Source organism: Lepidochelys kempii, chromosome 10 (assembly GCF_965140285.1).
Source record: "Lepidochelys kempii isolate rLepKem1 chromosome 10, rLepKem1.hap1, whole genome shotgun sequence".
Taxonomy (NCBI): domain Eukaryota; kingdom Metazoa; phylum Chordata; order Testudines; family Cheloniidae; genus Lepidochelys; species Lepidochelys kempii.
In genome coordinates this window covers 78,758,708-78,771,260 of record NC_136389.1, presented here as the reverse complement: position 1 = coordinate 78,771,260, position 12,553 = coordinate 78,758,708, and the positions used below count along the sequence as shown (strand labels likewise).

The following is a 12,553-nucleotide window of genomic DNA, read 5'->3' as shown; positions in this document are numbered from 1 at the left end:
ATTCCCTTCTTTATGCATTCCAGGATCACATTAGCTCTTGGCCACAGAGTCATTTTGGGGGCTCATGTTCAGTTGATTATCCACCACACCCCCCAAATCTTTTTGAGAGTCACTACTTCCCAGGATAGAGTCCCCCATCCTGTAAGTATGGCTTATGTTCTTTGTTCCCAGATGTATACATTTACATTTAGCTGTGTTAAAACACATTGTTTGCACGCACCCAGTTTACCAAGTGATGCAGATCGCTCTAAATCAGCGACCTGTCCTCTTCATTATTTACCCCCCTCCCAGTCTTTGTGTCATCGGCAGATTTTACCAGTGATGATTTTACATTTTCTTCCAGGCCATTGATAAAAATGTTAAATAGTGTAGGACCAAGAACCAATCCCTGCGGGACCCCACTGTAAGCGCACCTGCTCAATGATTCCCCATTTTCAGTTACATTTGGAGACCTATCAGTTAGCCAGTTTTTAATCCATTTAATGTGTGCCATGTTTATTTTATATAGTTCTAGTTTTCAAATCAAAATGTTGTGCAGTACTGTCAAACACCTTGCAGAAATCTAAAAGTATTATATCAGTGCTTTTACCCTAGGAACCAAACTCGTACTCTTGTTTGTCAGGATCTATTTTCCATAAATGTGTGTTGATTTGGGTTAATTACATTACCCTCCTTTAATTCTTTATTAATCAAGTCCATTATCAGCTGCTCCATTATCTTGCCCAGGATTAATGTTAGGCTGACAAGCCTTATAATTACCTGCGTCATCCCTTTTAACTTTTTTTTAAATATTGGCACATTTGCTTTGTTCCAGTCATCTAGAACTTCCCCAGTGTTCCAAGACTTATTGAAAATCAACATTAACATTTCTGATGTTGCGTTCTCAAACTTGGGAATACAGATCTATTCCAATGAAGCAGTTGCTAATACCATAATCTGTGTCAAGGCTCCATTGAAGCAATTTGACATAAACTCAGCTGATTCTGTAAAGCAAGAGATTTGCCTGTTTGTCTTCTCTCCTCTCATAAGTACCTCCACCTATCCTATGCTTCCTTCCTAGATAGCAGTGTGACAATCAGTTATACACAGGATGTAATTAATGTTGTGTAGAGAGTTGAGACAATGTTTTACAACCCAATTATAGTGTGTCATTTACATCACAGTTTAGCTACCCATCAGAGTTTGTCAACAAAAGGAGAGAAGTGTTAAAATATGTAAATGTTACACAAAATTGGCTTAAATAGGAAGCTGGAAAGTTTACACATAGGATAGTTCACTTCCTTGTTTTGGATTGTTTCCTTTCAGTAAGTGAAGTTGTTAACCAGCAAAGGCAATAAGCGTTGAAAAGATTTTAAAGCTAATTGTCTAGGAGACTCTCTATGGGTTTCCAAAATAGAGAAATCTGCTTAGTTAACAAATTTTAGTCTAATATAGTAACACCCTGCTTCAAAATAAATGCAAAGGACCCAAGAACATAGGACACTGTTTAAATGTTGCATGAGTGAAATCGTTCTGTTTTTCCAATTCTAAGTGCTTTGTTTTATAACAGCTTTTGCAAATTACAGAATAGGATTGAGGTAACTAGCAAATATTGTTCTGCTTTGTACGCTGTGGCCAACATTTTCAGAAATGAGTAGTCAACTTGGGTGCCTCATGTTTTGGGTGCCCAACTTCAGATGCCACAAAGGGGCCTGATATTTAGAAAGTGCTGAGCACACACCTTCTGAAAATCTGACCCTTTAAGCACCTAAAATCACTAGGACTTTTGAAAATCTCAGCCTTTGTCTCTGGAGGGAGAGGGCCTTGTGGAATCGTTGTAATGTACGTGTCCCAATTTCAATAATTGATAGCTAAGGACTTGGGGAATATCCTTAAGAATCTGAAGGCATCCAAGTTATTCTAGGCATGTCGCCCTGTGGACAGAGTACTGGACTAGAACGCAAGACATCTGGTTTCTATTCCTGGCTTGGCTACTGGCATGCTAGGTGCCTGTGAACAAGTTACTACAATACTTTGTGCATCAGTTTCCCCAGCTCGACAATGGAGGTAATGATGCTCACCTCCTTTGTAAAAATCTCCTTTTGAGATTGACTGATGAAATGTGCTATGTCGGAGCAAGTTATTACTACTGTTATTATTATAACATTGCCAACTCTCACAATTTCTCAGTTGCTATATTTGCTGGGGGTTTTTTCTTAATGTCCCAGTTCTTGGAGTCATGTGATTATGTGAGAATCTCAGCTTACATTTAAAAAATAAAAGCTACTTTTTGAGCCCCTCGTGCTTGAAAAAATGAACTCTCAAGGCTCAAAACCCAAAGGCAAATAAAAAGAAACCCCACACTTTTCATTTTTTAAACTCTCATTAGTTTTTGAAGCCAGATTCATTATTTTTGAATGCTTGGGGTTGGCCATACTGCTATCCATCCACTTAATGTCTCTGTACACTATTGGCCATACCTCTAAGCCACCACCTGGTACAGTTTGCTAGGATCCTGGAGTCTAGTCCCCTTTCTGCTGCTGACTCACTGGGTAACCTGTGGAAGTCTTTGCACCGCTCTATGCCTCAGTTTCCCCACCTGTAGCTATGTGTGTTGTGAGGCTTCCAAAACATCTTGAGGTCCTGTGATGGAAGGTGATGATGTATAAGTGCAGAGTACATGTTTCTGGAGGTAGTCCCCCTGCCCACTTTACAGTGTGAAATCTGTTATGCTCACCACACTCATTCCAGAGAGAATGCTTCCGCTGTTATAAATGAGCACTCTGCGCATAGCGTCTGGACTGGGGATCAGCAATCCACTTGGGGCGGGGAGGGTAAATGTCATGCCCTGCGTGTGTTGACTTCAGATTTGAAAATACATTTTATAACAGAGTCTTGGGACAGCCATTCCAACTTTGCTCACTTGCCAAGCTCAAAACCCAGAATATTTTTTTCCTGAAATCACTGATGGAATCACAACCATCTAAAACCATGTGGACAAGCGCCCGGAAGTGCTTGGGGCTATTGATCTGAATAGGCTTTTGTTAGATTGTTTGTCTTTTAAAATGACACAGCCGGCTGTTTATTTTTTTAAATGACGTATTTGGTTTTGGGTATACAGTGAGTTCTGTCTCTGAGCTACATGCTTTATTTCCAGCATTAATTACCAAAAGCTGATGGAAAATGCAATTAAACTCAGCTGGCATTTTAGGAAATCTGGTTGGGTTAGAATAGCATCTCTTGACTTTAGACCTGAAAAGAGAAGCTTGGAAAAGTTGCCTGCATTGAAAAAGAGCAAATGCTCTTGTTTCTGAGAAAAACAAAGCTGTTATGCCATAAAGCCATTCTGTCTTTGGCTACTTTGGCTATTGCTCATGTTACAGTGTTAAGACTCCAATCCACTGAGGCATATAAAGACACACTTAATTTTAAGCATGTGCGTAGACCCATTGAACTCAATGGGATTACTAACTTGCTCCCAGTTAAACAAGGGCTTCTCCGTTTGTCAGGATCCAGGGGCCGAACGATCTGAATTTAGTCACTTTCTCCCTTTGCTTACTAACAGAATGAAGTGATGAAAAATCAGCCACCCATCAGCCTTCATCAAGTGGAAGCCGAGGTCATTGTCCATTCCGATTTCTCAGCCTCTGACAGAGACTGCGACTCTCAGCTTCACACGCTGGATGCTGAAGAAACGGATCCTGAGGACCACAGCCCAGAAAACGTCCCCTCCGATGAGCAGCCCCTTCAAACCTCCCCAAACGCCAAGCAGAATGTCAGCATAGCATTCGTGGACTGCCAAGGCAAACCTGAGCTTCAGACCCAGGACGCTATGTTAAGTACTGACAGAAAGACTAACAAAATGGAAGCTGTCGGCCCTCATGGGCTCACCAACGGCTTCCACAAGCACGGAGAAAGTCTGGACTTTATGGAAAGCGGGGATTCGGACTCTCTTCAAGAAGACAGAGGGAATGTACAGTCAGTCAAGTGCCAAGCTTTTCCCACAGGCCAGCAGGACGCCCCTCTGTGTAGTATCTCTGCGCTAATCAATTCATCCTCAGCATCTGAGAACGTGACGCGTGTCCATAACCATTAAAGAGGAAATTAATCTGATTTTGACCATGGGAGAGCTAGAAGAAGTAGGTGTGAGTTACTGGGGGCCAGATCCGGAGAGATACTGCGTGCCCTCACCTCGCAGTGAATTCGGTGGGGCTGAGGGTGCTTAGCACCTTAGAGACTCTGGTTCCTGGACAGATGAACAGCCCTAAATTCACATGAAATAAATCAATATGTAGATTGCTGTGGGCCCAATCCAACACCCATTGAAGTGACTAAAACCGAACCTTCTGCCTGCAGCCTGTGCCATTGTTTCCTTTTATTCCATGATGGGGAGTGCCGGAACATTTTTCACGGCAGAAAGAGGGAGAATACATTAAGCGTATCTTCTCCAATGTTGCTTTTCGCCAGGGAGGGCCGCAGCCAAAGGGGTTGAGACAAACACCAGCCAAAAGGCAATTAGCCGTAGCCAGCGGCCTTCTCCGCTCACCCATGGTTAAAATGATGTTAATGATCCCTTTGTACACTACCCAGGTAAACATTACTAGCTGGCTGACGTAGTGGCCTTTTATTACACACTCTGCGAGTGCCTCTAACAACTTGTACTACATAGAACCTTTTTCAGCGTCTCGGTCACTTCACCAAGCTGGACTTTGTGTTATGTAGGTTCTTGTACCTATCGTTTTAGGTACGTCTCTCTCCTTTTAATGTACGACAATGTATTTTTATTTCCTCGGAGCATCTTTATATTATTTAATTTTATAAAGTGGAGTAGTGTGTGGTCTAGAGTAGCATTTTTACTACTTCTCTCTTTATTTTTTCCTCCTTAACAACACAACTACCTCATGTCTGTTGGAGAAAAAAAAAAAAGCCGTAGATTTACTCTTTTGTTATAGTCCATTTTAGTTTTTAACTTATTCTTATACTGCCTTTTTCTAAAGAATATGTTTGCACTGGTTTTTGACTATTTTTTAATGAAATAGTGCTGCAGGTGTCAAGTCTCTCTCTTTCTTTTGAATACATTACGGCAGGACCACCTGCCCTAGGACTGACGCGTTGGGCGTGTTTGGCCGTTAGAACCATGTGCTTTGCAAAAAGGCCATCGCAGATGGGGCGATGGTTGGCAGCATTTTGTTTTTAAGGGGCTCATGCTGGTAAAGAAAATGAAGAGCTGAAGTTTTCAAACGGGGAGCGTCAGTTTGTTAGGGCCCAACATGAGACATAGAATCATAGAATATCAGGATTGGAAGAGACCTCAGGAGGTCATCTAGTCCAACCCCAACTAAAGAGACACTTTAAAGAGGCCAGATTGCCTGAGTGTGGGTACAAAACAGTTTCTGAAAATTGGGTCCCTTTAAAGTGGGTCAAATTCGGCAGCCAAAATCACAAGTCACTTCTGACAATCTTGGCCAAAATGGATTTTCAGGGTGTGCCTGGCCTTCGAGCTGGGGCGTCCGCTTTCCTGCTCAAGGAGACTGACTTACTCGGAGACAACCCGTGCCTGCCGATAGCGGGGGGCAGAGTGAGAGCAGCCAGCTTCAGCAATGTTACTGAGCATGCTCAATTCGTGTGAGCATGCTCAATACAAGGCAAGCTGCAAATCTGGGCAGGGGGGACGGGCATATGACCCCACATGCCTCCCGCCATGCATCCCCTCTGCTTACACTAGCTGTCATAAACCTAAAAATGGAGTGTAGCCACGGGCAGGCGAGCCGTGGGAGGGGCTAGCCTCCCCGACTACAGACCCATGCCACGTACTCACGTAGCTAACCTGTTGGTCCACACTCCACTCTATTTTTAGCATGCTAGGTCAATGGCCGCTAGTGTGAGTGTGTTTCCGCTGGGATTCGCACTCGGCGCGAGGCCATCCCCTTAAAAGGACAGAGCCACGTTAAAAAAAACGTTCGTTCTTGTTCAGATAGCACCTTGAATGATCACAGACAGGTTTTAAATAATCTCATTTACTCTTCATTATTTAGACTGTTTACTGAGGGCATTTCTCTCCGCTTGAGCCTTTGAAAAGAAAGGAGTTAGTTTCCCTTCATTCCTACCCTGTCTTAGCTCAGTTTCAGATTCTCAAAACACAGCCATGTTTGAATAGCGAACACTGCAGACTGGGCCAAATCCTGAGAGGTGCTGAGGATCTGCATGTCCCATTGAATTCATTGGACATTGCGGGTGCTGAGGAGATGCTCAGCATTTCTTCGGATTTAGCCATTTGTTGGTTAAACAGCGAAGCAAAACAAAAAACAAAAAAAAACCCCTAAACCCTGCTTCCATTGGAATTAGCCAGAAAAATATCATGGAGACCTTTGTGCTGATCTGAGGCTTTGTAAAAAGTTTTTACATCTCAGTCCAGATTGTGATACAGGATTACCCTTGCGAGCAGAGGGGAACCCTGTACTCCACAGGCAGCCCTGCAGTCTGGCCCTATAATTGGAGCTGAATTGACCTGACTGCATCCCTTTATTTCATCATTATTTGCTTGCAAAATGTCCCATTGGCAGTGACTGTCGTGGACAAGAGTCCGCAAAGGCCACTGTTTCCTCTGTTCTGGTAACGTGGATGGATATGAAGGATGCCTTCCTCTCCCATCAACTCTGACAAGGTGTAGAGAGAAGGGACTCTCCCGTCCTGCAGTGGATTTTCTTTCCATGGTGCGTGCCTGTAACTCCCATTCATGTTCATGGCATTTACTGGTGCAAGTCAAGGAAAGAATCAGATCCCTCTTGAGCAGTCCGATCCTGCCCTGGCTACTCACTCAAGGCTCCCTTTGATTCCAAGTGGAACCCTGTGGGTGTGGGTGTGGGTGTGTACACGTACAGTAATAGGATTGTATTAAAAGGGCCCTGTCCAACACACAGTCAAGCCAATGGATCAGGCCCTGGTAGGCTCTAACCTGAGTCTGAGGATCTTGCTTTCTCCTGCCTTTGGCCACCCTTCTCTAGCATATAACTTCTGTCCCCAGTAATGTAAGTGGTGTCTGTCACAGCTCTGTCTTTCCATTCCCTGCTCAAAGACGGTTTGGAGCCTACAGTAGCCTCTTGAATGTCATTCTGTGAGCAGCTGCAAAGTGGTATGAAAGGCGACCTGCATTGTTCCCAGCACCACCACACAGAAGGAGCAAGCAGCGCGAGAGCTTGTCTGTACAGAGAGTTACTGTGCAGCAAGCCGGGGAATCAGTCTACAGCGCTCCAGCCCACCACACACTAACTGGCCGGGTGGACCCTGCTACCCTGTGGCCCTGCTTTGCAGTAGTTCAAAGGACTTTGTGTGCACGGCAGCCTAGAACGCTACACCCCAGCTTGCTGCTCACTGCCTCTCCATACAGACACACCCTGAGATCCCTGTTGAACAGGCCGATCGCTCGTAACCATCATTTGTTAGACCCTCAGGAACCCCCGCCCCAATACCATGGGATGACAGGGTCAGTGAAGGGGGCTGTTGTGCTCAAGAACTACATTTAAAAAAATGAGTAGCTCTGCTATTCCAAAAGAGCCTTTTTCGAGGCACATGGTATGTGCCTGGTTCTGAATGAGGCCTCCACCTGGCTTCCTGTTTTGTGGGTGGAAATTTCACACTCTCACAATTTTGTGAGGCAAATACTTGCAGGTGCCACTGTCTACGGTGCCATGTGGGATAGCAGCTGCCAATCACGTCTTAATGACCTCAGCCATGCCTGCATTTCTTTCCATACATGTCGATAGGTTTTAAATTAACTGGAGCCACTCAGGAAATAGACCTAGCTGCCAATACAGCCATTGCAATGGAAACATGTGCTCGGTGAGCAGCAGCGGTCAAAAGAGAGAGGAAAAGACAAAAAAAAAGCAAAACCAGATGTTAGGCTTAATTAAGAAAGGGATAGAGAATAATGCTGGAAATACTGAGTGCCATTGTCAAATCAATGATACTCACTCTGCTTGGAGACAGTGCTCAACTCTGGATGCCTCTCCTCAGAAAGCATATAGGAGAAATGGAAAGGGTGCAGAGAAAGGCACAGAACAGGATTAAAGGCTTTGAGAGGAGATTAGAATAAAATAGAGCAATATACAGTTGTGGTGAAAAGCTCACCATTTCCCATAGATAATGAAGATTTGTAGTGAGCTAACCTCCGTATTTGCAGTATTCCCTGTACTAAGGCTAGGGAAACACAGTGGATGCTGCTTAATAGCAACCGTGATATTAACAATGTCCAGTTCATAGCAACATTTTGCTGGGAACCAGTCCTGTCTCATTGACCTTAATGTTAATGGGATGCAGATACTGGCAGCAGGACGTCGCTTACTGAGAACTGCTTTTGGAGGAAAGGCCCCAGCCACAGGCGGATTTGTGAGGCTGCAGACAATGAAGGAAACTCTGGGACCTGCCTTCCCTTGCTGCAGCCCCGCAAACCTGCCTTATTGGCAACAGCCAGAGAATGGCCCACTTGTGGCTGGCAGCGGAGGGCTTGCTAATGAATGGAATCTAGTGTAGAATGGAGTAGTCCACATACTGCACTATTTACTTAGCTTAGTTAAAGTTGGCACCATAGTTTAGTGGGAGGCAGATCTGAGGGGATGCGGTACAGGTATTTAAATAAAGAATAGCATAGAGAAGGTTAGTTGGGAGCGCCTCCTCAGTTATTCATATAATACCAGAGCAGGGTGACACACAGCACACAGTTTGAAGTGGATGGAAGGAAATGCATTCTAAACAACGTATGATTAAGCTGTGGAACTCGCTGCTACAGGATATTTTACTCAGAGCTTAGCAGGTTTGAAAATCCAAAGATTAAACATTTTCATGGACAATAAGAGCAACCCACAATTACATTAGATAGGATAAAAATACAAAAGGGATATAACCCTTTTTGCTTTGGAGCATAAACCAACCACTAGCTGCCTGGGGTTAGGAAGGAATTTCCTTAGATGCACCATAATTCCATAATGGGCCTCTGTGGAGCTTCCTGGGCCTTCTTCCAAAGCATCTGGTACTGGCCACTGTCAGAGATGGGATTACAGACTAGATGAATCATTCACTGGTATGAGCCATTTCCGATGTTCCTATTTGTCCCTCCTAAATTGTGGATGCAAAATGGGAGGAAGCCAAGTCTCGAAATCAGGCTCTTTACTAGAATGGACCACTGCTATTACCTTATAGTTAAGGTTAAGACCAGCTTTCTGTTTAAATCTTGACTTGGTCTAAATGCTCAGATTGCCGTGAATGTCTCATACAGCATCCTCTTCTCACTTGCCAATAGCTACTGCTAATTTCCTCAGGCCTCTGAAATTGAGAGACCTGATTAGCTGTTAGTGTACTAACCCTCCTCCCTTCCCCTTCCCGAAGAGTAAAAGTCTGAGAAAGGATCATTTCCCTTTCCTATGTTCTGTAAAGACCCAGTCATGCTGCCTGACACAAGCAAAGCTCCCAGGAGCAAACACTGGGGTGATTCTCACACAATTGGAAATAATAAAGGGAGAAACTATTGGCTTATTGTAAATTGATGTATAATATTTGGGGGCATCTTACCTGACAGGAATGCTTGATGCTGTTTGCTCAACCACCATCTCATCTGACCCTTTCAGGGACTGCACATCTCAACTCTTTAGTTTAATTCACATTCGGGGAGGGAGTGGAGTTTCATGATAGGGTATAGAACTAGCATGAGGGAGTTCTGGATTCTGCTTGTCTCCTCTACCACACTGACTTGCTATGTAACCTTGGTTAAGTCACGTAACCTTCCCGTGCCTCGGTTTCCCTATCTGTACAAACCTACCTCACAGGGGTTTTGTGCAGCTTAGTTAAACGCTTTGAGATCCTCAGAGGAAAGATGCTATGAAAAGTGTAAATGATTCTCTTTGTGCTACTTACCATTATTGTGTAGGCAGAAAGCTTGCATTGTTTGCATTGTTTCCTTGCATCCAACCTTCCTCTCTACTCTTATTCCACCAAACCGAATTGTTCCAGAGCATGAAACTTACAGCACTGGAACATCAGAATACCGCAGTGCCCCTGGGTTGGTAAAAATAAACGAATCTCTGTTGGTGTCAACCAGTATCGTTCCCTTGAAGTCAAGGAGTTTACACCAGCTGAGGGCCTGACCCCAAAACTGTACTGAAGTCACTTTTTAACATGATCTTCCACATTAGCGCACACAATGGGTTATGTTCAGTGTTGGGTTAGGGAGGTATCCTAATGTACGTGGCTGTTTCCCTGGCCCCTGCACTTATTATACATGAGTCAGGCCTTTATATTCGCATTGTTGACTAAAAGCTGGAGCAATGGGTTAATATTATGCATTCTGTGTACAAAGCTGAAATAACCAGTGCATATATTTTTGTATCATGAAATGTTTTCCAGAAGTAAGTAGCTTTCTTGCACCTTTCTCACAGACACACAAAAAAAGGTTGATACCTTTAATTACATGTCAGATTTCATGTAGCTTACTAAAAGTTAGCACTTTTTTTTTCTTCCACCCACCCATGCTTTCCTTCAGTAACACTAAAGATTATTGCTGTTCAGCTTTTTGCCTATCTTTCTTGTTTGTACATTGTTTAAATATCAAATGTGTCTCCCCAACGTGAGTTTTGTAGTGTTAATGTCACCATTTGGTTACACAACTATATAGTTCCCATGCTGCTGTGAAAGTCACAATTCTGATTCTTTGAATTTCCTCTCATGTGAAACATGACTTGGTTAAAAACATCTGGTTGTCAACTTTCTCATTGGGTTGGTTTTGTTTATTTTTTCACAGACAGTAAAGGTCTAGTTTAAATAGTAACAAATGAGATAATTTGTAACCTTCGAGGGTTTCTGATTTTTGAAAAGTAAATAACGAATAACGTTGATAACTGCCCAGGATGGACGCTTTATAAGAAAGTGAGCATTTCTATATCACACTATATATGTTTTTTGTTCTCAATAGAAATTGATTCCTTTGCAGGGATCCCTGTGTCTTTTCTAACCAGTATCCTAGTTAGAAAAGAGATGTTTAGTCTAGTTCTATTTTTATCATTTTCCCCTTGCTAATATTTTAAAAATTAAATGAAATATACTTATTTTTACATAATGCATAAGGAAAGGTAACCAGAACTTCATCTTGTTAAAAGATTGTCTGTATTTGGTTCCATGCTGTATTTAATTATAACTTTCTTTCTTCAGAGACTATTCTTACTTCACAAATACTCTTTAGTGTTAAAATGTAAGAAGAAATTGTCCTTATATTCCTCAACTAATGTATTATTAATAAAATATTTACAAAAAAAGGTAGAATCCAATGTAGGATTTAATCTGTATGTAGAGCTGGTTATAAAGGAAAATCCAGGTGAGGAATAGTCTCCTTAACAATGTTTGAGCTACTGGGTTCCACACTGCTAATGTTGAAGTCAATAGGAGTTTTGCTCTTTACCCAGTGGTACTTACACTATCTTTCAAAGCAGAGAAATAATAAAGCAGAAAAGATCTTATCGTACAAAAAGGATGGGACTTGCATCAAGCCTCTAATTCCAAACTTCCCTGGAACTTGTGGAAGTTTGGGTCTGGGCCAAACTATGCTCCTCAGAACCCTCTCTTTGGTTCAGGTGTGTTGGACTGCACAGGATTCAAGTTTTCCAACATTTAGAATCCAGAATATTGTCTATTGAGGGGTAAATTCACATGAGGGAATGGCCTGGAGGGAAATTGTATGATATCTGTGAGTGCTGCAGAGAGGATGGGTTTCTGTGTCCATAATTGTCCATCATTTCTACAGTATGATCCGTGATTGTTCATTTTGGGGTTTCCTGCCCTTTCCTTGGAAGCAGCTGTCACAGTTGGAGACAAGTTGCTAGACCAGATGGACCATTAGTCTGATCTGGTCTGGCAATTGCTGTGTTTGCACCAGGTCCAAAGTGACAGGTCCCGGAGGGGCTATTGGGAGCAGAGCCGTGGGATCCGCCTGCTTGTGAAGGCTGGGAATTTCCCAGGAGCCTAATCCAAATCTTCAGAACAAGCAACTGAAGTTGGGCACCTAACTCCTTTACATCGCAGTCTAGCCTGTGAATGATCTGCATCACAGGTTGGGGTTTGGATTTGTGAGGCGTCTCTCTATGCCTGACATATCTCCATCCCTGTCTGCTCAGGACGACAGATAAAAGAAGATGTGGGAGGGGACAGCTGAAGTCAAACAGTTTGCAGTTCATCTCACCTGGAATCTTGGGGGTTTTAATAAGAGGAAGCATCCAGCAAATGAATGGACGGGATTCTTCTCCCAGTGGTGACACATTCAGCTCAGATTCCAAAAACTTTGCTATAAAAAGCATTGCTATAACTTGCCCCATTTAGCGGCCCAATCCTGCAAGAAGCTGAGCTATGAGATACCGAAGACCCTCAACTTCCAAGGCAGTGGATAATTATTAACGAGTGGAGGTCGCTCAGAACCGAGCAAACTTGTGCTCAATCTACGCAAGCTCTTATACTTGATCCAATACGTCTGTTAGTCTATAAGGTGCCACAGGACTCTTTGCTGCTTTTGCAATACAGTTACGTATAGATGTGACTA

At 43.2% G+C, this 12,553-nt stretch overlaps 1 protein-coding gene across 2 annotated transcripts in view; it reads left to right on the top strand.

The window, feature by feature from the left end:
- The window catches only part of IGDCC4 (immunoglobulin superfamily DCC subclass member 4), a 185,516-nt gene extending 174,328 nt beyond the window's left edge, over positions 1 to 11,188 (top strand). For both annotated transcript variants that reach the window (XM_073304341.2, XM_073304339.2), the window contains one exon: positions 3,545 to 11,188. In XM_073304341.2, coding sequence (XP_073160442.1) covers positions 3,545 to 4,075 — 531 coding nt within the window. In that variant the 3' untranslated portion in view covers positions 4,076 to 11,188. The remainder of the gene's footprint in view (positions 1 to 3,544) is intronic.
- The last annotated feature ends 1,365 nt before the right edge of the window (positions 11,189 to 12,553 follow it).